General features: G+C 41.6%; 1 protein-coding gene across 1 annotated transcript in view; it reads left to right on the plus strand.

The window, feature by feature from the left end:
* The window catches only part of Ryr2 (ryanodine receptor 2), a 551,701-nt gene that overhangs the window by 362,299 nt on the left and 165,427 nt on the right, over nt 1-23,975 (plus strand). The window contains exons 33-44 of the mRNA XM_050142326.1: nt 1,068-1,228; nt 3,004-3,166; nt 3,520-3,606; nt 6,991-7,217; nt 9,225-10,029; nt 10,950-11,150; nt 13,766-13,871; nt 14,431-14,574; nt 16,860-17,133; nt 19,746-19,860; nt 21,211-21,343; nt 23,449-23,552. Coding sequence (XP_049998283.1) covers nt 1,068-1,228; nt 3,004-3,166; nt 3,520-3,606; nt 6,991-7,217; nt 9,225-10,029; nt 10,950-11,150; nt 13,766-13,871; nt 14,431-14,574; nt 16,860-17,133; nt 19,746-19,860; nt 21,211-21,343; nt 23,449-23,552 — 2,520 coding nt within the window. The remainder of the gene's footprint in view (nt 1-1,067; nt 1,229-3,003; nt 3,167-3,519; nt 3,607-6,990; nt 7,218-9,224; nt 10,030-10,949; nt 11,151-13,765; nt 13,872-14,430; nt 14,575-16,859; nt 17,134-19,745; nt 19,861-21,210; nt 21,344-23,448; nt 23,553-23,975) is intronic.

Genomic DNA, 23,975 nt, shown 5'->3' on the forward strand with positions numbered 1-23,975 from the left:
CTGCCATTTCGAATCTTCAGAACTATGTATCTAGAATGCTAAATTGGAAAAAAAAATAGCTGTATCTGCTGTAGAGTGATTCTCTGTTACTTTTTAAAGGGTATTTGTTTGTATTTTATATGTGTAAATGTTTGTTTGCATGTAAATATGCACATGGTGTGCACGCAGTGATAGTGGACACGCAGCAGAGGAGGGCATTGGATCCCTTGGAACTGTGTTACAGGTAGCTCTAACCACCATATGAGCATTGTGAACCAAAGCTGAGTACTCCACAAGAGCAACCAGTGCTGGTACCTGCTGAGCTGCCTCTCTGGTCCCTGGGTGCATCCATGTTTGAGCTTGATGCTCATGCATCAAAGAAGCCAAAGAAATGACTTCAGATTTTGGAATGTTACATATAAGAGAAGGAGCCATACACATGCAAAGAGGCCCATAACCATAATGAAGCTCTCATGAACTTGCAGAATTGAAAATTTACCTGTCTAACAGATTGATGCTATCTTGTGTGTGTATGTATTTGATATATATAAAACTACACGTACATATGTATTCCTATGTGCATGTATGCACACACATACCTAGGAGTGCACAACCCTCCCATTATTTGTCATGTTCTCACAGATAATCTGAAATACTTTCATTTCTTTGTGTGTATATATGTATATGTGTGTATCTGTATGTGTGTATATGTATATGTGTGTGTCTGTGTGAGCGTGTGTGTGTGTGTGTGTGTGTGTGTGAGAGAGAGAGACAGAGAGAGAGAGAGAGAGAATGCTGTATATGTGGGTGGGTGCCTGTGGAGGTCAGAATCACTTGGAGTTGCAGTGATGGACAGTTGTGAACTGCCCAACATGTGTTCTTGATCCTCTAGAAGAGCAGAACATACCTATAACCGTTTGATCATAGTACTTTTGAATACTAGCCCCCTTTGCCTGTGCTATTCTAATTCAGCCGAATGGTCTTAAATAAAGAAGTAAATGCCTGGTCAATTCACAGGCCCAGAGGGCACCCACATTTTGTTTTGTCTTGCATCACACTGCCCACACTTGCTTCCCCTCTCTCCACAGTACTATTACTCAGTGAGGATCTTTCCTGGACAAGAGCCTGCTAACGTGTGGGTGGGCTGGATCACATCTGACTTCCACCAGTACGACACGGGCTTTGATCTGGACAGAGTGCGCACAGTGACCGTCACTCTAGGAGACGAAAAAGGAAAAGTACACGAGAGGTTGGTTCTTCCCTTGTTTTATACAGAATAATGCCTGAAAAACTATTGGTAGGCCTAGATACTCTCGTTTCTTGGATTTTGTACTCAGGATATTTCCATTTATAGGATGATGTAATTCAGCCATTGATGTCCTCTTTTCCTATGCATACAAACCAGCAAGGAATCTAAATATATTAAAAGCAAAAAATCATATAATAAGAATACAGCGGCCTTTGGGGTAAGGATCATTTATTCTTCAGGTGATGCAACTAAGGACTTAGGTCACCAATTCTTGGCCTTTGTATTATGGACAAGAGACGAGATGAAGTAGTGTGTTTATGGTCTGAGGAGCTCCTTGGGCTCTGGCTCTGTGGTGGGGAGGAGAGTGTACAGGCAGAGTGGGCTCGTAGCTTAGAGTTAGACGAGGGGCGCGCCTTTGAACTCCGACTGAGGACCAGTGGATTCTTTCCTCAGCTTTGCCCTTGACTCGCTGTGTGGCCTCGGGTAAGTCAGTTACATTTTGTGTACCATCCTTTCTCATTTGTAAAACACCGAACTCAAACCAAACCTTCAAAAAAGTGAAGAAGGCCATCTTCCTTGCAGACTAAGACAAGAGAAGATCCTCCCATTTGCTTCTACCCCGTGCTCCCATGCGATCCTCTCTGATCTGCTGTGCCAGGTCTCAGAAAGAGTCTTCCATAGTGCTGCTTTCCTTCTTCAGCTGAGCCATCCTTTTGGGTGACCTGGGAAATGCGCTGTCCCTCCCCCAACACTACAGACAGAGAAGGGCTTTTGCAAAAAGCCTCAAAGAGTACTTGATATCAGCATGGGACCCCAAATACCATGTCTTTTGAAGAATAATCCGGACATGTGTTTAATTCTCAAAGATGGCAACGATATAAGAAAAACACTGATTCATGTAAGGATGCTATAACTGACAGGTTATTAGCGTTGGAAACAGGATGAGGGAGAATCACCGAATTCCAGGTGCCGAGCGCAAAGAAATGCAGCCTGCATTTGGATAACCCGAAAAGGACCCTATCCCAGCCTTTTTGTTTTTGTCGCCCTTCCTGCCTGCCTCTGGCTTTTCCTTGCTAGTCTTGTGATTTGTTGGCTGTAATGCAACTAAGAGAACGGAATGGAACTTTCCAATGAAGGTTCTGGTGAAGGTGAAGTCAGATGGAGCTTATAGTCAGCAGTGCTGTGTGCATTGTCTACTTAGCTGTCCTTTGTAGCATCACCAGGAATTGTGCGTAAAGGCACGTCATCTTGGTCAGGTATATTATTGCACTCGTGGCTCGTACAGGATTTGCCTGGGGATTTTAATCGTGTTGTTTAGGATGAATTCTTTATCTCAGAACAAGCAGTGGGGTGTGTGTGTGTGTGTGTGTGTGTTGGGGGGTAGTGGTGAAAATTCAAATTTTGGATAATCAATAGTCAAACTTTTTTGAACCTCAGGAAAAAAGGGTCCAGTTTGGTTTGAGTGTTTTTGTTTTTGTTTTCATTTTGCAGAGGAGGTACAGATCAATTCTTATTTTGTGCCAAGCTCATTGGCCTGTCTCCATTAGGTGTGAAACTTAGACACGCGACAGACCTGATGTAGACTGTCCCCCGCGGTCAACGAAGTACTGCTCAGAATCACAGACTTGGGCCCATTCTGCATCTCTCCCATTACAGCATGAGCTTGTTGCTTGCACAGCATAATTTAGGCTTAGTTGGCAAGATACACTTGCTTTTCTCCCGTGATGGTGTTTGTGCAAGGATACAGATGTGGGTTGTTCTTTCTTTAAATTCAGCATCAAACGCAGCAACTGCTATATGGTGTGTGCAGGAGAGAGCATGAGCCCTGGGCAAGGACGAAACAACAGCAATGGTCTGGAGATCGGCTGCGTGGTGGATGCTGCCAGCGGGCTGCTCACATTCATTGCCAACGGCAAGGAGCTAAGTACCTACTACCAGGTATGTGGTCAGAGGTAGCCTTAGGCTTTTGCCCCATCTAAAGGGAAGCAGATTTCCTAAGATGAAAAACTCAGAAATTAAGAAAGAAGTAAAACATCTATGAGTTTATGACATATTTTATTTTGCATATTGGCAGTACCGTAAGCCCTTTTGGAGTTAACAGTGTTTCCCTCCAAAGCCGTCTGTGCAGTTATGAACCCAGTGATTATTGACAGAATATTCACCAGATGAGAGGGAGAGTCTCTAGTCTCCTTCTGTCAGGTGCCTCTTGGCTGTTTTAAAGGAAATGCCTGTTTCTTTGTCTCCTGTCTCCTTCCTTTACTAACACCCACACCCTCGCTTGTTCATTCAAGGTGGAGCCAAGCACAAAGTTGTTTCCTGCAGTTTTTGCACAGGCTACAAGTCCCAATGTCTTCCAGTTTGAGTTGGGCAGAATAAAGGTAAGAAAGCCTCTGTTGTGGTGTGCTGCTATTGCTGTAACAAAACACTCTGACCAAAAGCAGCTTGAAGAACTTCCAGGTCAGAGTCCATAGCTGAGGGAAGTCAGGGGAGGCAACACTGAGGAATGTTGCTTTCTGGCTCCCTCTCGGATACACCCACAGTGGACTGGGCCCTCCTATACCAAACAAGACCACTGTGAAGACAATTGATTTATTTTTATTTCTTATTAGTACTTTGGCTACATGTATGTATGTATGATACTTGTGTGTGTCTGGCCCTTGAAAGCCAGAAGAGGACATCAGATCCTCTGACACTGGAATTACAGATGATTGTGAACTTCGAGGTCAGTGCTGGGAAACAAACTCAGGTTCTCTATTAGAGCAGTAAGTACTTTTGACTGCTGGGGTATCACTCTGGGCTTTAATTGAGGTTCCCTTTCCCAGGTGACTTTAGGCTGTGTCAAGATGATAATAAAAACTAACCCAGACAGATTATAATATTGCATTTCTATTATTTTCTATTAGTGCCTAGCATGTACAAAATGATACTGCATTTTGTTACCAATATATTCTTTAGAGGAAAGATAGCCTATTAGAAAATCTCTTTCAGGTCACTATGATAACATAATTCAAAGAGTTTTTTTGTTTTGAATATATTGTTTGATCAAACAAAGCTTATAGAGAAAAAAACTCACCAAATTGCACACAATAAATCATTGATCTGGTAGCCAGATGTCAGTCCTTGACACCATGCATTGAGGAGAGAATGATCTGTGGGATTCTCTAGGAGCATAAATGGAAGAGTAGCTAAGAGGCACTGGGCAGAGGAGGTGGCAATGATTTGTGGGTTGCTTGCTTTACTATTAATCATGACTGTCCAGGTTCATTTACTAGGAGAAGGCCCGCCTGTTCAAGGGAGAGAGGAAACAGAAGCTGGGTGAAAATGGTGACATTTAAATGGTTGATTGTGATGCTCGAGGATTCCTGCTGGGGCATGGGTAGAGAGCGACAAGTTCAGAATTAAGAAGTATAGGACACGTGCTCTGCTGAAAAGTTGGCATGGGTTATGTGTTTACTGACATTTGAAGAGGGATGTTGAGCATAGTGTGATTTGTCTTGGAATAGTCTAGTGGTAGGAAGATGGCGGTAGAGAATGAGGGTAGGCGTTGGTTAGTGTGTCCTGCTGATCTGATTCTGTCTGGTGGGGACTGTGTTAAGGGCCTCGAGAGTCATAATAGAGAGGAACTGGAGGGTTTGTACTGTTTCCTGAAAGAAGGCAATAGGACTTGACAACAAATTGGTTTTTATAAGATTAGTTATTTGGATTTTAGCACCAAAAGCAAGGCTGATATTCAAATTTTATCCAGTTTGCATGATTTGGGAATGTTCATGCCACAGCTAGACAAGCTTGTTGAAACTGAGGAAAGAAATTGAATTTCCTCTTGTGATTGTAAAATTTGAGTGCCAAGAATGCTCTGGGTGAGTGTGGTTGATTGTTTCAGGCTGAGCCAGTGACCAGTGGCTTGTTCAGCACATTTGCTCAACCGTACCAGCGCAGGTCTGTAAAATGAGGTTCTCGGTCTTGGTTGAGTGGAGTGAAAGCAGCATAAATAACAATCTTACCATCCTGATGCTTAACATTGTCTCAATGAACTTACATATGCATAATGTATGCATATATTTACATATCTATAGTTAGAGATAGGGATGGGGAAGAGAGTGGGGGAAGACAGGGAGACAGAGAGATGGAGACAGACAGACTGATTCACATGTATGCTGAAAATGAAGATTTTTTTTTTAGTAATTCAGAAATTAGATGGAATTTATCTTTGAGAATTAGTGAAATACCTGCCTGCCAATACGAAAGAAAGAAGATGGAGGGATGGAGAATCTCGTATCAATTAAGGAACAGGTATCCATGAGATTGAAAACAAACCACCAGGAACGTAGGAGGAAAACTGGGGAGGTATGTTAGACAGGCCACTGCATGTGTAGAATCCGGGTGGCCAACAGTCAGAGATCAAAGATGGCACAAAATGGTCAATGCGAACTCGAAGCGAGGGAGCTTGTAGATAGATGTGTTGGCTGGGAGGATTTTTGGTGAAGCACGAGAAGAATTTCCACAGAAAACTTTATGGCAGTGAATTCAAGCAGGGATGTGTGACTAAAGGTCAGAAGGGCTCCTTCTTCCTCACCCCTGCTCTGTGAGTCCGCAGGGAAAAACTCCAGCAGCCTCCCAGGGGTTTCCTTTATCTTTGCTCTTTGCTTGTCACACTAGTCTAAGTGACCCTCACTGCTTAAGTCATGAGTCAGGTCAGAGCACCCTACTACTTAAGGGTGAAGATCAGGTACCTGACATCGGCCTCCCACCTCTAAAACCAGATGACATGCATGGTTTTTCTCCCTTCCCCCATGCTGCCCTTCCTCTCTCCTGTGCTTCTTTCCTGGTTCTGTTTTTGGGGTTCCTTTGTACCCTCCCTTCCTGCTTTTTTTTATATCTCCCAAACGGAAGCTGTAAGAGAGCGACGGTTTTCTTTGCTTCATTCATTAACATATTTGCAGTATCTGAAACAACCTTTGAGCTCCTTAGTAACCGTATTCTCTTCTAGTCATAAGAGGGGATAAGAAATAGCAGCAAGGGTAAAGTATCTATAGAAGACAGTATAAGGCTGTGGAAAGGGAGGAGAGACTGGAGCTCAGGCGGAGAGGTCAGACATTGTTTCTAGTGTTCCTGTTGGAGGAAATCAGGAAAGACCTAAACAACACGCATGGAGAAATACATCGGAGCAGAGCAGAGAACTTTCCATCTGAAACTGGAGGGAGTAAGGCTGGCTGCAGCAGCCCATTCGAGGCTGAGGAAGTATGAGCTGTGCTGCCATGTTTGACTTTCATGGGAGACACATGGGTTTATCCACACAGTTATCTCTGTGTGCTGCAGGCGAGATAGAGTGTGTTTAAAATAGATGATGAGAGATGATGAGAAAGAGAACTTAGTCGAATGTCCTCTAGTAAAAGAGTGGTTGGTACCCTAAAGGCTTGCCAGTTTCCTCTAGGACTAGCTCTGCGAAGGAACCTGATGGATACAGCCTATGTTTGATCATACTTGCGTGGTACACATGGGAAGACACATCCCTTGACTGGTGTCTCTGCCCTGAAATTCTGAAGTTTCAGCTGTTTCCTCACAATTTTCCCATCTTTTCTTTCAGAAAATTTTAAGCTGATTTTCTATTTTTTTTTTTTTGTAACTTCACAATCTTAAGTCACGGTGGCTCTTATTTATACCAGCTCTTTCCTATGTAGCCTATCAGTCAGTGTTTTAGAGCCCCAAGTGACATGAGCAATAACCTTTTTCTTTCTTTTTCTTTTATCTGCTCCATGCTCTAGAATGTGATGCCTCTCTCAGCGGGATTGTTTAAAAGTGAACACAAAAACCCCGTGCCCCAGTGTCCTCCACGTCTGCACGTACAGTTTCTGTCACATGTTCTGTGGAGCCGGATGCCCAACCAGTTCTTGAAGGTGGATGTCTCTCGAATCAGTGAGCGCCAAGGCTGGCTGGTGCAGTGTCTGGATCCTCTGCAGTTCATGTCCCTCCATATCCCCGAGGAGAACAGGTCAGCCCCAGGCACCTATCACTGCTTGATACAGCATGAAGAAGTAGACTTTCAGGATGAGGGATAGATTGGGCAAATAAAATGTGTTTTAAAAGCTTAGTCTGGAGCAGGAAGAAGGTAAAATGTGAAGACTCAAGTTTGGTCTTCAGAACCCATGTGTCAAAGACTCAGTATGGATATGGTGGTCTGTATTTGTAATCCCAGTACTGGAGCGGGAGAAACAAGCATATCTCTTGGGGTCGATGACCAGCCAGTCGAGCCTCAAAATAATAAATAGAAGGTAGATGGCTCATGAGGAATGGTACCTAAAGCTGGCCTTCTAACGTCTACACACACACACACACACACACACACACACACACACACATACACACACACACGGCCTGTGTAGCTCAGACTTAAGTGTATTTCTCAACCACTTTGTTATCTATGAGACTCACTGAAGCAGTAGCATTCAGAACTGGGAGATCTTGGGGATGAGATCCTAGGGACCACTTTATAAAATTCTTCATTTTAGATGCATGAAAAACCGAGACCAAGGAGCTTAAAGAGTAAAAAAGCTTGAAGACAATGAGAGTACTTTAGTAGCGAGCTTAGGTGGGTTTCTAGGCAGTTATGACAATGTCAAGACTCAGAAAGGTGCCAAGCTCTTTGGCTCCCCAGTCTTCTCCTGTGGCTCCCCTCAAAATGGCAGTGATTTCACTTTAGTGACATGTTACAGATTAGGAGATGAAGTTCTTAAACTGTGCACCAAGTTATGTGCAAGGTAACGTGAAAATACTAAGCTTAATAAATTAAGTGAAAACTTGGCTTGAAAACAGAGGTGAGACTCATTGTATTCCACTCCCCTACCCCCTGCACTGTCCTTCTCAAGTCTGCGGTCTATAAGTAATTGTAGGAACAAGGCTTGATTTTAGAACATCAGATGTTGGTGAGGGGAGGTATCATCTGGCCATCTGGTTTAATAGAAACAAAGTGATCTGACCTAAAGATCCAGGGTGGCACAGAGTAAGGTACCATTATCAGAGAAGCTTCCTAAGGCAGTGCATGGTGGAATGTTGGGAGAATCACAGGTAGTCAAGATGAAGAGAATATGTGGCCTTGTGTTCATCCCCCAAAAGAGTCACTTTTATTACCTCTCCTACAAGGCTAAGGGAACATTGCGGAAGACGGGGTAGAAAGATTATAAGAACCAAAAACCAGGACATCCTGGGACAAGGAATGGTCTTCTGCACATGGCTGGTCTGTTGCACTCACAAACTCACAGCAGCTGAGGCTGTCTGCACACGACCTGCATAAGATCAGTCCAATCAACACTTCAGGATGGATGGGAAGGGTGTCACTAGGGGTGAAGGAGAGTCAGTTTTATTTAAAGGTGTGATATCTTGTATGTCTATCACACTTGAGTGGGTGCCTTCACACCCATGAGTATGTGAAACTCTCAAAGAATAAATAAGATAATTTTAAAAAAGAGTTCATGAAGTTACCTTTTTTATTTTGTTAAGAGGAAAATGCCATTCACATGGTTTGTTTCATGAGCTGTATGCACGCACTTTGTGGAAACATAGGGTAGCTCTGGCTGGTCACACTGGGGTCCATGCAGGATGCGCGAGTAATTTACACCAGAGGCGAGTGCTCTATTGACCCATTGCTGACCTGTCAGAGTCATAGTGCGGGTAGAGCAGCACTATGGTCCGAGGTGAAGCTCTCTGTTTTCACACCATGTTCATCTGTTGGAAAAGAAAAGCTGGGATCTTCCCCAAGAATACTCAAGCTCTGACTGGGCTGAAACACACATATCTGAAAGTATGCTCACAGTCTCGCTACCAGGGAGGATAAATGGGCGTTCTAGATGAACTCAGCGTTGACATGTCCTGCTTAAATTCTCTTAGTAAGAAAATGTGTATGCCGACTAGAAATGGCTTACAAATACCACGAAATCGCTAAGAGTCAGAATGTTGAGAGATGTTTGCGTCTGCTCCCTTCACTCTCTCCTCCCTTCCGCAGGTCTGTTGACATCCTAGAGCTGACGGAGCAGGAGGAGTTGCTCCAGTTTCACTATCACACCCTCCGCCTCTACTCCGCTGTCTGTGCCCTCGGGAATCATCGGGTGGCCCATGCGCTCTGCAGCCATGTGGACGAACCTCAGCTGCTCTATGCCATCGAGAACAAGTACATGCCTGGCCTGTTGCGTGCTGGCTACTATGACCTGCTCATTGACATCCACCTCGGCTCCTATGCCACCGCCAGGCTCATGATGAACAATGAGTTCATTGTCCCTATGACAGAGGAGACAAAGAGCATCACCCTCTTCCCCAATGAGAACAAGAAACATGGCCTCCCGGGCATCGGCCTCAGCACGTCTCTCCGGCCCCGGATGCAGTTTTCCTCTCCTAGTTTCGTGAGCATTAGCAATGAATGTTATCAGTACAGTCCCGAGTTTCCACTGGACATCCTCAAGGCCAAGACCATCCAGATGCTCACAGAAGCAGTGAAGGAGGGCAGCCTCCATGCGCGGGACCCTGTGGGTGGGACTACCGAGTTCCTGTTTGTGCCTCTCATCAAGCTCTTCTACACCCTGCTCATTATGGGTGTCTTTCACAATGAGGATCTGAAACACATCCTGCAGTTGATTGAGCCCAGTGTGTTTAAGGAAGCTGCCTCTCCAGAGGAGGAAGGAGGAGCCCCAGAAAAGGATATCAGTGCAGAAGACTCTAAACTGGAAGGAATAGGTGAAGAAGAAGCCAAGGGGGGCAAAAGGCTCAAGGAAGGCCTGCTCCAGATGAAACTTCCTGAGCCAGTTAAACTACAGGTAATCGGGGGGGGGGGGAGGGTTGCATGGAATGGAGGGACTTTCAAAACTGTTCAATGTTAAAGTAGTGAAATCCACTTGTCTTCCTCTCTCTTTGTATTGGTCTCCATAAAGCTACTTTCCATTCTTCACTACCCATTTATTTGTGTGTCTCCCCATGCATCTGCATAAGCATTTTTCCCATGTGATATTTAGTTGTGTGTGGATTTGAGGCACAAGCGTCCCCTTTCCTTCCTAGCTCTGCTGTTGTCCTTGTTAGAACATGCATGTGCACCTCTTCTTAGAAAGCAAGAATTTCCTCCTCCAGCATGGATGTAAGGAGTCTAGAGACACTGCCTGGCTTTGTGTTCATCAGGGTTTATGGAGGCTGCCTAATCCATGCCTCTTTGGTGCTTGAGATTGATGTTTGAATCATTGGCATTGGCATTACTCATCAGCTCAGTCAGCATCAATAGAAGTTGTGTTCTGGACCATGTGTTTGGTGCAGAAGAAGGACTCAGGTATGAGTTCTGCCTTCCGGAAATTCACAGGCTCTAAGGACGTTTGTACGTGTTTGTGAATTTCTTTTTAATGTAGCATTGCCCAAAATCCATCAAGTTGTCCAAAGCAAAAGATGACTTGCTAGAAGAAAGATCTTTTGGATTTCTATTAGAAAAGGAAGGAAGGGTCTTTGTAGGTGGTGGTTTTAAGTGAGGTCAGGCAGAGAAGCTGGAGTTCCAGAGTGGGAGTCAGAGAGATTTGGTGGAAGGTGCCAGGAGCTTCACATACACAGCAGACAGCCCTGCATGCAACATGAGGCTGGAGAGGCCAGAAGGATGCTCTTGGGAAAGTAAAGGAGAGAAGGGAGCAACTAAGAATATTTGACACTAACTATGGCTTGACATACTATTAATGGTATGTCTTTAATCTTCTCTTCTCAGATGTGCCTCTTGCTTCAGTACCTCTGTGACTGCCAGGTTCGGCACCGGATAGAAGCCATAGTAGCCTTTTCAGATGACTTTGTAGCTAAGCTTCAAGACAATCAACGGTTCAGATATAATGAAGTTATGCAAGCCTTAAACATGTCTGCTGCACTCACTGCACGGAAAACGAAGGAGTTCCGGTCACCGCCGCAAGAGCAGGTACCATAAGGAAAAGCTTTTAGGATCTGTACATTATAAAACTGTATAATAAATTATGAGTGTTTGTTTTTTCTTTTCTGTTCTGCTGAAATTAGCCAAGTTCATTTGGTCAGTATTCTAAGTTTCACCAAAAGAATCTATTTGGTTACTTTAAACTATTATTAATTGATTAATGGCATATTATTATACTATTGGATAAGTAAGTAACTAATTGCTAAAAGGCATCCAGTAAACTACAGTTGGTTCAAAAAGGTCAGGATGCCACCACTTGAGGTTCCACAGATAATGACAATGTTCAACCAGAGATAGGTCAACTTTGACTGGCCTGGGTCACCTTTAATGGTAGAAATTCTCTACTCCTAGAAATAGACACTAGAAACTTTGTCTTTTGGCACCCTTGTAGAAGAAAGGGCCAGTAGTCATAGGGCCCTTTTCTCTGTGTCTTCCATTGGCTAGTGTCAGATTAAGCTGGCTAAGATGTGAGTTTGAGAAAAATCCAGAGTTCATTGCATAATATTGAGAACTCTCACATTCCAGTTAAAAATCTCTTCTTTGACCAGGAGAGGACTAGGTAAACAGGAAACACCAACACTGAGACTTCAGCTCTTAATATCATGACAAAGCTACTCTCACTAAACTTCCCAGATAGGAAAAAGCAGAGGGATCTCAGCAAAGGAGAACACATGGCATTCTTGATTGAAAAACACAGTAGCTGGAATGAGTAGTAGGCTGGAGAACATAACGGGGAGGGCAGAAGGTGCCGTTCTAACTGGGTAGAGGTCCGCACAGAAGTCCCTCAGAGGAAAAGAGAGAAGAGAGAAAACGGAGACAAAGGATCTCGCGGTGGTGGTCTGGGGCTGCAGAAGAAGAAACAAAAGACAACAAGAAGAAAATGTCTTAAAATTTGAAATTTTCTAAGGCAGTGGTTTTCTACTTCCCCAATGCTGTGACCTCTTTTTAGTACAGGCCCTCATGTTGTGGTGAGCCCCAACCATAAAATTATTTTCATTTTTAATGCCATAACTGTGATTTTGCGACTGTTATGAATCATAATGTAATTATCTGATATACTGGATATTTGATATGTGACCCCTATGATGGAAGGGTCGTTTGACCCCAAGAAGGGTCATGACCCACAGATTGAGAACCACTCCTCAGTGACTGTGCAACTAGAGATTTAAAAAGCTGTGGGAAGGACAGACGTGAACAGCTGACACGAAAAATGGCCAGAGAGATGGTGGTGAGGTTAAGTCTGCTTGCTGTTCTTCCAGAGGACCCATGGTTGGTTTATAGCATCCACATTTAGTGACTCACAACCACCTACAGCTCCAGCTCTGGGGATCTGATGTCCTCTTCTGAAATTGTGCACAACACCCCCCCCACACACACACACACATACACAGAAGTTATGGGAATTGAACTATCTTGGAAAGACTATAAAAGAGCTAATGATTTTTTTTCTCAAAAACAGAAAATGGCAGAAGAGAATAGAGAAAGTCAGAAAGGAAAAGGGGAAAGGAACAGTAGAAAGTGTTAGCCTACACGTAAATAAAAACACATTTTCTTTCCCCCCGGATTTATCCAAATATTGTTTGGGAGTTAAAGGCTAAATAGGTATTATAAAACTGTCTTTTATGGTTCTAACTGGGCGTGTGGAGAATTTTAAGATGACTTTATTGTAAATGGGAACTAAGAGGACATGGATAGAGATAAGACTTCAGAATTCTCCCCAACTGGCAAGTGCTGGCATCAGCAGCTAAGTTATACAAAAAGGCATGCATGGTCTCTCCTGATTATTTTCTCAGAAGAGCATATGAATATGTAATTATCTCTGATCTGTAATAAAATCACACTGTAAACTTTGAAATTTTTCAAAAGGAAAATATAAGAGAACATCCGCGCTGTCTTATCTTCATTTGTCAATTTAATATATTTAGTACTAAGACTCGAGCAGATGGAAGGAAGTGTCTTGCGTTTTGACTGAGACAAGAATATCAGTGTCAGCATAGCTGTCTATTATACGGCGTTTCTGTTGTATTTAGACCTCTCCTCTTTGAATCTGTATCCTTCTCAAGAGCATTCTTTAAAATATGCAGAAAGTGCCAGTGATGGAAAATAACGAATGTGTAGAGCATAATAAATTAGAAGAATATAATAAAATACTTCAAAAAGATTTTCATGTGAGTGTGAGTGAGTGGATGTGTGCTTCGTGCGAGCAGGTGCCTATGGAGGCTAGAAGAAGGTGTCAGATCCCCCGGAGAGAGTGACAGGAAGTTATAAGCCTGGGAACTAAAGTAGGGTCTTTTGGAAAAGCAGCAAGAATTCTTACCTGTTAAGCCATTTATCCAGCCTCTAAAACACCTGTAGTTAAAGACAACAATGTGTATGAGTCTAAAATTCAGTAGCCCTAAGGAGGAGTCTAAATGATTTTAACTGTTTTCCAGCCACTACGTATAGGAGGAGTTGACGTATTTTGTGATGGTAGTTGGACTTAAGGATGGACAGTGGCTTTTGACTTATTGAGGGGGTTATTTGTGCACATTAGAAATGTGATTTTCAATGCTCCTGAATTCAAATTCTCCACCCCTTCTGTTCTTGCTGTTTTCCTCTTCCAGATTAACATGCTTCTCAACTTTAAGGATGACAAAAGTGAATGTCCTTGTCCTGAAGAAATCCGAGATCAACTGCTGGATTTCCATGAGGATCTGATGACTCACTGTGGTAAACTCACTGTTCTGGTATAATCTCTGTTGCTGTGTCAAAGACTTTGGCCAATGGCAACTTTGAAGAAGTTGGCTTTGGCTTACACTACCAGGTCACAGCCTATCATTGAGAGAAGTCAGGGCCAGAACACAAACAAGAACCTGAAAAAAAATCACAGGAATGATATTTGCTGACTTGCTCAGGTTTATGCTTTTAGACAGTAGGATAAGAGGTTCTGGCAAAGAGTTTCCAAAATCACTGATGCTGAAAAGGTCAGGCAAAGAGCAGAATTGATCTTTACTCCTGATGGTGCCTTTTTGTTCTCCACTCAGTGTGTGTCCTGGTTGTCAGTGGTCTTGAAATAACAAGAACTGGGGAAGAAGAGGAAGGAGAGAGCAATGCTGAGAAGTGAATTATTTTTGAGTGCTCAGGGGCAAGATAGCCTAGTAGGTACTGCTAGTTGCTTGAGAGCTTGCTGGGAGCTGAGGATGGAAAAGCAGAAGAGCCCGAGATAGCTCCCAACTATGTACGGTTTTCAAAGGGTTTCCTTTTCTGCTCCCCCTGCTGTTTATGCCAGGAATTGAGCTGGATGAAGATGGATCCCTGGATGGAAGTAATGACTTAACAATCAGAGGACGTTTGCTGTCCCTGGTAGAAAAGGTGACCTACCTGAAGAAGAAACAAGCTGAAAAACCAATTGCAAGCGACTCCAGAAAGCCCTGTAAGCATTTGAAAGGGCCGTGGTCCGGTACCCAGCCACAATATTTATTCTTTCTGAGAATGAACATTACCCTTACTAGGAGGCACTAACTTCCTGGGATCAGCGTTAGTGTTTGTCGAACCCAGAAGTAGACAGTAGCAGCTGCTGAGCTCACAGACCCAGCTTGAGAGAGAACTGCATTGTTAAGGGCTCCTTGCATAGCTCACATTTTACATACTTGGTCACAGACTGTCAAGAGAAAGCTTGAGAGGTGGCTCAGTTAGCAAAATGCTTGCACTGTAAGCATGAAGATCTGATTTTGGATCCCTAGCACCCATGTAAGAAGCAGCAGTGCACACTTAGAACCCCAGTGCTGAGCTGGCAAAGACAGGGGGACCCTTGGGGCTTGCAAGCCAGATAGTTTATTCAAAGTGGTGAGCTCCAAGCTTTCGAGAGACCCTGACTTAAACAATAAAGTGGAGGATTATCCAGAAAGACATTCAACATCAGTCTCTGGCCTCCAATCATGTCCATATTCATTACCACGTGTACATGTAGACACATGTGAACATGTATGCAGATATACACACACATAGAAATTATAAAGGGGATAACTTAGACTTCATTGGTGAATACTGCATGTGATTTTTAAATGATTGTATAAAATTAAACTTTTCCTTTTAAAGTTAATAGATATTATCTGTAACTATAACTATATTTGATTCTGAAACCTTTTCTAAGGTATGCAGTTGTGGTTAATTGTATACTATTTGATCAAGAATAGTGGCGGTGGTCATTGGAACCAAATAAGCCACCCTGCTGGACCGGGAGCTCTTCAGCGTATGCCTTACTCCTGAAGGGGTTATGGACCAGAACCATTAGATCCACATTCTTACCAATGAGTTTCTAAGATCCTACCAATTTTAAGGTACAGCGCTGGTTTAGGAACAGGTCTTTCTAGACAAAAAATAGGAATCTTATTCATAAAATTATGTTTTAGAGATTAAAAGAATTGAGGCAGGTCATCTTCTGCCAGAGTTCTAAGTTTCTAATGAGGCAATATGCGAACATATTTATGACTTTTACTTGCTATTATGGCAATGAGATTTTGAAATATGTGGGAATCTATTGACATTTCTTTGCATTGTTTTTTTGTTTGGATAAAATTGATAGATTTGCTTTTTCTTAAATAATATCTAGGCACAAAATAAATAGCTTCATTTGAACACCAGCCAATATATAAATGATAGAAATTAGGCCTCACTACCTCTCAGCCACATCTACCCTACCTAACTTAGATGCTTTCATTTTAGTTTAAGATGTTTAGAAAATTCTACTATCTTTGAATTGACCAATGATGCCTGTTTTGCCACAGAGACTCTTGTAATGATTTTCAGTATAGTCAAAACTGAATGATCAAATCCTTCCAGAGGTATTTAAGTGACAATGTAGATCCAAATTTAAATAAAGCCATGAACCATATCTATCTGTAAACCATATCCATGGAACAGAACACTTAATTGAGGGAATAGCTGGATAACCAAGCACCACATTGAGTTATCCACGGTGGAGCTTTGAAGGTGGAGTGATGGCAAACCTGGGAAGAGAATCGGAGGAAACATGGATGGAAGTAAAAGTGTGGGCCCCTTGTGTTCTTGGATAGATTTGTGAACTCGGAGCAGTAGTTTTGCCACGTTTCTATTGTTCTGATAAAAATACCCTGACAAAAAACCAAATCAGGGAAGAGAGGGTATATTAGGGCTTACAGATCCAAAGGGTAGAGTTCATCGTGGTGCAGAAGGTGTGGCAGCAGGAGCGTGAGACCATCAGAACACATTCCTTGTGCACAGGAAGTGGAAAGAAGTGGGAAGCACAGGAAGTGGGACCAGGTTATAAAACCTCAAAGCCCATCTACAGGGACATACTTCTTCTAACAAGGTTCCACCTCTTTGAAGGGTCCATAACCTTCCCAAACATTGCTACCCACTGGGGACCAAGCGTTCAAATTCATGAGCCTATGAGGGGCATTTCTTATTCAAACCACAATATCTTGTATCTTTGAAACAACTTATCTTAATTATAAGAAATATTACTTAGACAGAAGTGCATAGCTTTTCATCCTTAATAAATTGCATCTAATCTCTATGGAAAGAATGAAAATATTTAAATAACTCTGTAAAGAATATCTCAAGTGTACTTAATGTGTCCTAACTTTTGTGATACCAGTATGGGGTTGTGTGATTATGGAGTTGAAATGTCTAACTGGTGTGTCTTCTTTCACTACTTGGCACAAACCTGCCATACAGCCAGTCTCCAGCAATTGATTTCTGAGACTATGGTGCGGTGGGCTCAAGAGTCTGTCATCGAGGACCCTGAGCTGGTGAGGGCCATGTTTGTGTTGCTGCATCGACAGTATGATGGTATTGGGGGTCTAGTCCGGGCACTGCCAAAGACCTACACTATCAATGGTGTCTCTGTGGAGGATACCATCAATCTGCTTGCATCGCTTGGTCAGATCCGATCTCTGCTGAGTGTGAGGATGGGCAAAGAAGAAGAGAAGCTAATGATCCGTGGATTGGGGTAAGCTGTGTAGCCATAGCAATCTTTGTCTTATACATTTCTTCTCATTTCATCAAGTTAGCAATGCATGAGAAAGCTCTGACTGGATTATGGGATGATGTCAAGTATTTTCTTCCCTAGAAATTAAGTTTTTAAATCAAATTAGAGAGTTTCTCACTGGGTCATGGGCAACCTGGGTGGAGGGATTCATCCCTGAAGAAAATTGACCCTCCATCCCTTAGTACTGTATGGAGCTCCTCCAGTAGGGTTCTGTTCTTATGAGCTTTCTCCCATCCATGCTGTATGTCTTATCCAAGCAATCACGATATTTGAGAGTTCATGGGTTCGGTACTCCCATTGTATCCAGAAGAAATTTGCACAGAATGTATTGACATGTACCTTTTTTTTTTTTTAACATTGTACGACACTTTAAAAATTGATAATCAGTAAAAGTTCACTAATTTGACAGATTAAGATGCTAATGTATTTTCGATACATAGCAACTAGGTTATTTTCAACCCCTCAGTAATGTACAAGTATATGTAAAAACACACTAAAATCTGTAACACTGATAGATGACCATGTGCCAGCAGGAGAGAAAACAAAAGCTTGTCTCCTTCCATTGGATGCTGGGTGGAGGAGGAGAAGGGGGACCATGTTCTGATAATTCAGTGTTATCAGTTTATATCTCATGATTATCAGGGGTTAACATTGATTTCCACATCTTTATGAGTAAGAGTGAAACAATTATGCTTTCCCCCCAGTGATCATTAAAAGGTAGGGTTCAAAATTTAAGAAATTAAAATAGTAGCAAAAATAAAAATAATGAAGATTGCATGAAGTTCAAAAAATATAGAAAACTGTAGAAATCTGGAATGTATAGTCATAGAAGATGATGAAAAATACTCATAAGAGTTGTAATTCAGGCCAGGCATAGTAGTACACCTTTAATCCTAGCACTTGAGAGGCAGAGGCAAGTGGATATCTCTGAGTTTGATAACAGCCTGGTCTATGCAATGAGATCATATCTCAAACAAAAACAGATTATAATCAGGTAAATATTAGGGAAAGTGTAGCTAAAACTGTCATGGCTGCATGAATAGAATAGAATGCAAAGAAATAACTAACATTGTGGTTAGAGGGATGTCTTCGGGGTTGCATGTGTTTACTGCTCTTATATAGGACTCAAGTTGGGTTCGCAGCTCCAACATCTGGCAGCTCACAATTGCCTATAACTCCAGGTATCTGAGGTCCTTTTCTAGTTTCCAGAGGTGCCTGCACGCACCCACACATATCCAAATAATGAAGGAAAAAATTAAAAACTCACTTTCTCTTGTATGAAACTGAAACACAATCCAGAAGAATTAAAAAGATTGTTAAAGATGTCATTATTGTCACACACACGTACACACACATGCATACACACACACTCTCTTCATCCCATAGAATAATACTATGTATTACTCATGAGCATATTAATATTTAGATTTATAGAAATGGACTAGAAAATTATATTTTACTTTTGCCATAATGGTTACACACGGAAAATTGTATGTTAATAGGATAAGTTCAAAAACAGATATTATATATATTATATGATTTTATTATATATCATATATAATATATTTTATATGCTAATATATTACAGTGCTTTATATAGTATATATTTTATCTATATAGATNTCGATATATAACATGGATATATATATATATGATATATATATACACACAGATATATAATCACCAAATGTTTTGTGAGTAATATAGTGAAATGAGAGATTTCAGGGTTTATTTGTGTGTGTGTGTGTGTGTGTGTGTGTGTGAGAGAGACAGAGAGAGAGAGAGAGAGAGAGAGAGAGAGAGAGAGAGAGAGAAATCTGCTGACATATTATTACTTTAACTTGGACAAGAAAATGTTGCCTGTGAAGGACTCTTGTATTGACTGATTGATGCTGAAATCAATGTCAACAGAACTCTTTTTATATGCTGCTTCAGTTACAGCCTGAAGAGCCTTGGAAATAACACAATGTAATTTTTAAGACAGAAATAATATTGAATTGTTCTACATTCCATCAGCTGCAATTTATTTATATTGTCATCAAATCCAGGGTGGAGGTTGTTTGTACTCCTAACTTTACATGCCTCCAGTTTCTCTCAGAGACTAAGCACTGTTATCAGGCATGTTATAGTTTTGACTATATGTAGAAGTGTAGTAAAATATAGCAGAAAACACCATTGTAATTATGTGTGAAACCATGGAATGTAGCACTAAAAATAACAGATACAAGTAAAGCAGAGAGCCCAACAATTTTCTAAAGAATCTTCATATAAACGTGGTATAATTCTGATTATTTCTTCAATACAAATAAATTTGAATATCCACAAAATTAGAAATAATTGCTAGGACATGCCATATCATCGAGAGGAACAGATAGTTTGCATATCACTTTGGTGCAACTATGACTATTTAGGAGAAGACTAGATTGTGCTCACTAATATTTATGATGGTCATCATCACACTTAGTTTCCAGGCACAAAAATAATTTCTAAAGATGTATCAGGATGTCAGATAACTGCCTTTGTGCCCTTTATTCTGAACTCTGCTTTACTGTTGCCTCTCCTGTTCTTTCTAGAGATATCATGAATAACAAAGTGTTTTACCAGCACCCCAATCTCATGAGGGCCCTTGGAATGCATGAAACCGTGATGGAAGTCATGGTGAATGTCCTTGGAGGCGGGGAGTCCAAGGTAAACTAAAGTCTCAACTTCAGGGGTCATGTTTGGTACAGCCTTCTGTAGTGCATGGTCTGCAGAGAACTAACAGAATGGTTATTTCTTAAGCTGAGTGGTGTTTAAGGAACACTGATTCTCTCTCTCTCTCTCTCTCTCTCTCTCTCTCTCTCTCTCTCTCTCTCTCACACACACACACACACACACACACACACACACACACACATCCTTGAATCTATGGGTTGTAGTTAGCTATTTGAATTTTCCTTAATACTGAGAAAGAAATTCCTACCCTGTGCTTGGTCATTTGTTGTCTCCCAAGAGAGTCTAATTCAAGGATATTCAGCAACTTAAAAAGGGCATATCAGATTTTAAAATTAGGTCACATCCCATTGTAAGTACAAGGCATACACCTGTACTTCAGACTCAGCCATTGTTGGCATTCAGACAGCAGTTGGATACACTGAATTTTTGAGTCAAATCAGTGCTTGGGCAGGATTGTTCTGGAATGGGTTTGTGGTAAGACCCCAAAGTTAACTTTTAAGTATTTATAATTTACAACAAAGTCCACAACAACAGGATGTTTAGAAGAACATAGCAAGGAGCTCTATCATTTCATATAAACCAGCACAGTTTGATAAATTGACATGTAAAAGTCATGTCGAAATTTAAATCACACCATGTAGTCTTTACAATATATGTAAGCCTAGGTTTTCCATGCCCCTTGTATAGGCAAATAAAGACCTTCACGGTGTATTGCGTTCATGAAGAAGCATGTAGAGTAAGGTAGGAGGCATATGTCAATGCTGACTAGATGACCTTTCTGGCCAGGACCTTCCCCAACAGGGAAGTGGTATCTAGAACAGGGAAGCTGTGGAGTCCTGGAATGTTGACAACAGCAACAATTGATGCTGATAAAAAATATTCCATTGCGAGACTCCAAGTCCTGAACTTTCTGTAGTGTATCTTCCCCTTCAGTTCTTTAGTTCTCAACATCCATATTTTCTGAATTTTCTGAAACAGAATCAGAGGAATTATGTAGTTTCCCAGGTAGGCACAGACAACTGTATAACCAGGCAGCACAGGTGTGTCTGCCAGTTCGATTTCTTAGCCAGGCTCAGGCTCCCTGTAAGTTTAGGGATAACTGAAGACACAATCAGGGGTGCAGGTTGGGTTTTTGAGACAGTGTCAGGGTTGATGTTTAGTATCTCAAGGACTTAGTTAATCACAGGCTGTATGTTTGAAGATTCTCAGTATCTGAGCTTGGTTTTCATGGGTGTATATGGGTTGACAGTGCCACGGTGGCCTCACCTTCTGAGCTCAATCTTATCATTTGTTTCAGCAACTAACTATATACTCTTTTTATAGGAGATCACCTTCCCCAAGATGGTGGCCAACTGTTGCCGTTTTCTCTGTTACTTCTGTCGTATTAGTAGGCAGAATCAGAAAGCCATGTTTGATCATCTCAGTTATTTACTGGAAAATAGCAGTGTTGGTCTTGGTAAGTTAATGTATGATATTAATTTAATCTTTAAAGGAAAAATAAGCTGTGTAGGAGTTGGAGAGATGGCTTGGTGATTAAGAGCACTTGCTGCTCCTGCAGAGGACTGGTGTTCTGTTCCTAAAACCCATATTAGGTGGATCACAACTGCTCATAACTACAGCTCCAAGAGATCTAATGTCTTCTTCTGGCCTCCACAGACACCCTTACTCATGCACATGTGCACACTTGCACATAAACACATTATATATATATATACATATATATGATAAATATTAGAAATAAGATGTATATTAAATTTAAATGTCAATATACAAACAGAGGATATGTGGGAGAGGGAGAAAGAGATATTGAAATGGCCAATGGATGAATGAAGAAGTGTTCAGAGTCACTAATCCTCAGGCAAGTACAAATTAGAACCACAGTGAGCTACCACCTCACACCTGCTAGAATGGGTGTTTCAGGGAAGACAATTAATGTTAACTGTTAACAAGGGTGCAGGGAAATGGAATACCAGAATACTTAAATGCTGGAAATCATAATTGTTCTAGCCACTATGGAAAACAGTGTGAAGATTCTATGAAAAGTTAAAAGTAGAATTACCAGGCTTACAAGATGGTTCAATGGATAAAGATACTTGCCACCAAGCCTGATGACCTGAGAGTTCTATCTCTGGGACCCATGTGGTGGATGGAGAGAACTAACTCTCAGAAGTTGTCCTCTGTATTCCAAATGTGCACCATGACATGGGTGTGCTAGTCTGTGTATGCATGCAATCACACAAATATATAAATATAATATAAATTAAAAAATGCAATTAAAATATAATGTGCCAATTTGACTCCAGTGTAAGTGCCCACAGAAAGGACAGTCAGTGAGTTAAGGCATGTCTTTGCTTCCATACTCAGGGGAGTATTTCCTCAATAGCCAGGATATAAAACCAGTCCCAGTGTAAATAAACAGTTAAGGAAAATACGGTTTATAATCACAGTGAACAATCAGATGGAAATGTCATTAATTTTGGCAGCAGATGTCCTGCAAATACATTAAATCAAGTGTTGTACACATTGAGGTGGTGCCTCATGTTAACTCTATGTGAATCTGAAAACACGGAGTCCATGAAAGGAGACAGTGGAACTGTAGTTACCAGGCCCCAAGAAAACTAGACGGGGACATAGCAGTCAAAGGTTATAAAACTTTACCATTTGTGGTGGCTCATGTCTGAAATCCCAGTGAAGCAAGAAGATCATCATGAGTTTGATGTCAACCTGGACAACATAGTAAGTTCTAGGTCAGCCTGGGCTATGGTATGAGATCCTGTATCACCTGCACCCCAATGTAGACATAGATACTAAGTCAAGTCTACCAATGTAGACTTAGATACTAAGCCAAGTCTACCAGTGTAGACTAAGATAGTAGACATATCGGTTTATTTTCTCACCACTGTGATTACTATATGACAAAATGCAAATTAAGAAAAGGAAGAGTTTATTCTGACTCACACTTTCAGGTTCCAAAGTGTTCTTGTGGGGAAGGAATGCGGCAGTGCCCCTCTCTGATGTGGTAGAGGCTGGGAAGCAGGCAGAAAGGTGGCTGCAGGCTGCACTCAGCTGTCTTTATCCTTTTTTCTTCAGTCCAAGCCCTCTGTCATGGAATAGTGCCATCTATATTTAGGGTGGGTCTTCCCAGTCAATTAATCCAACCTAGAATCACATTCACAGACACGCCCAAAAGTTTGCCACCTGAGAGATGTTTTTATACTGTCTAGTTTACAGTCATTTTAATGAGCATAACCCTTAAACACCCAAACAAGTAGTTGCTGCAGTTAAAAATCACTGAGCAGATCTGAAGTGTTCTCATCACAAAACCTGCTAATACTCTGAAGTCTTGCATGTTCATTCACACAACTGAGTCCTTTCACAGCCTGTACTTATTTAAATCACAATAAACATACACATTTTTTAGTTGTCAAAGATATTTCATTGATTCAGACTAGTCAAATATCCTTGTCGTGTAGGTATTAAGTGCAGGAAGGATGTGTTTCCTTGCACTCTGCTCCTAGTTCAAGCAAAACCCAGGCATTATCTCTTTTTCATTTGAATTAGCTTCACCGGCTATGAGAGGGTCAACTCCCCTGGACGTGGCTGCAGCTTCCGTCATGGACAACAATGAACTTGCCCTCGCTCTCCGGGAGCCAGATCTGGAGAAGGTGAGTCATGCTCCCACCTGGAGTGTCTGTGAACTGTACTTTTGGGGTGGTTGTCTTAAGATTACTTTAGTATAAACACTCGTGCTGTAGTGATATTCATATCATAGCATATCATTTTATTATAGTTCTGTAAAATGTCTTATATTTTACATATTTTACTTGATTCTGTTCTCCATTCTGTAATACTGGGTGTGATGAAGATGAAGAAATTTAAGAGAGGTTGTCTCTTTACCGCAAGAATTTTCTGTGAAATAGGAATCACCTTTCAGGGATTGGTACAGTTTTGTCTGTCATGAAACCTGCTCTTGTTGTTTAATAATACAGTGTTAATTTTCCTAAGGATATTTATATGTCCCAGTGAGGATGCCAGTGAAATTACAAGGCTGGGTGTTCTAAGCATATCTAAGCATGCGTATTGATCAG

Source organism: Alexandromys fortis, unplaced genomic scaffold (genome assembly GCF_014885135.2).
Source record: "Alexandromys fortis isolate MF-2015 unplaced genomic scaffold, M_Fortis_MF-2015_v1.1 scaffold_5, whole genome shotgun sequence".
Lineage (NCBI taxonomy): Eukaryota > Metazoa > Chordata > Mammalia > Rodentia > Cricetidae > Alexandromys > Alexandromys fortis.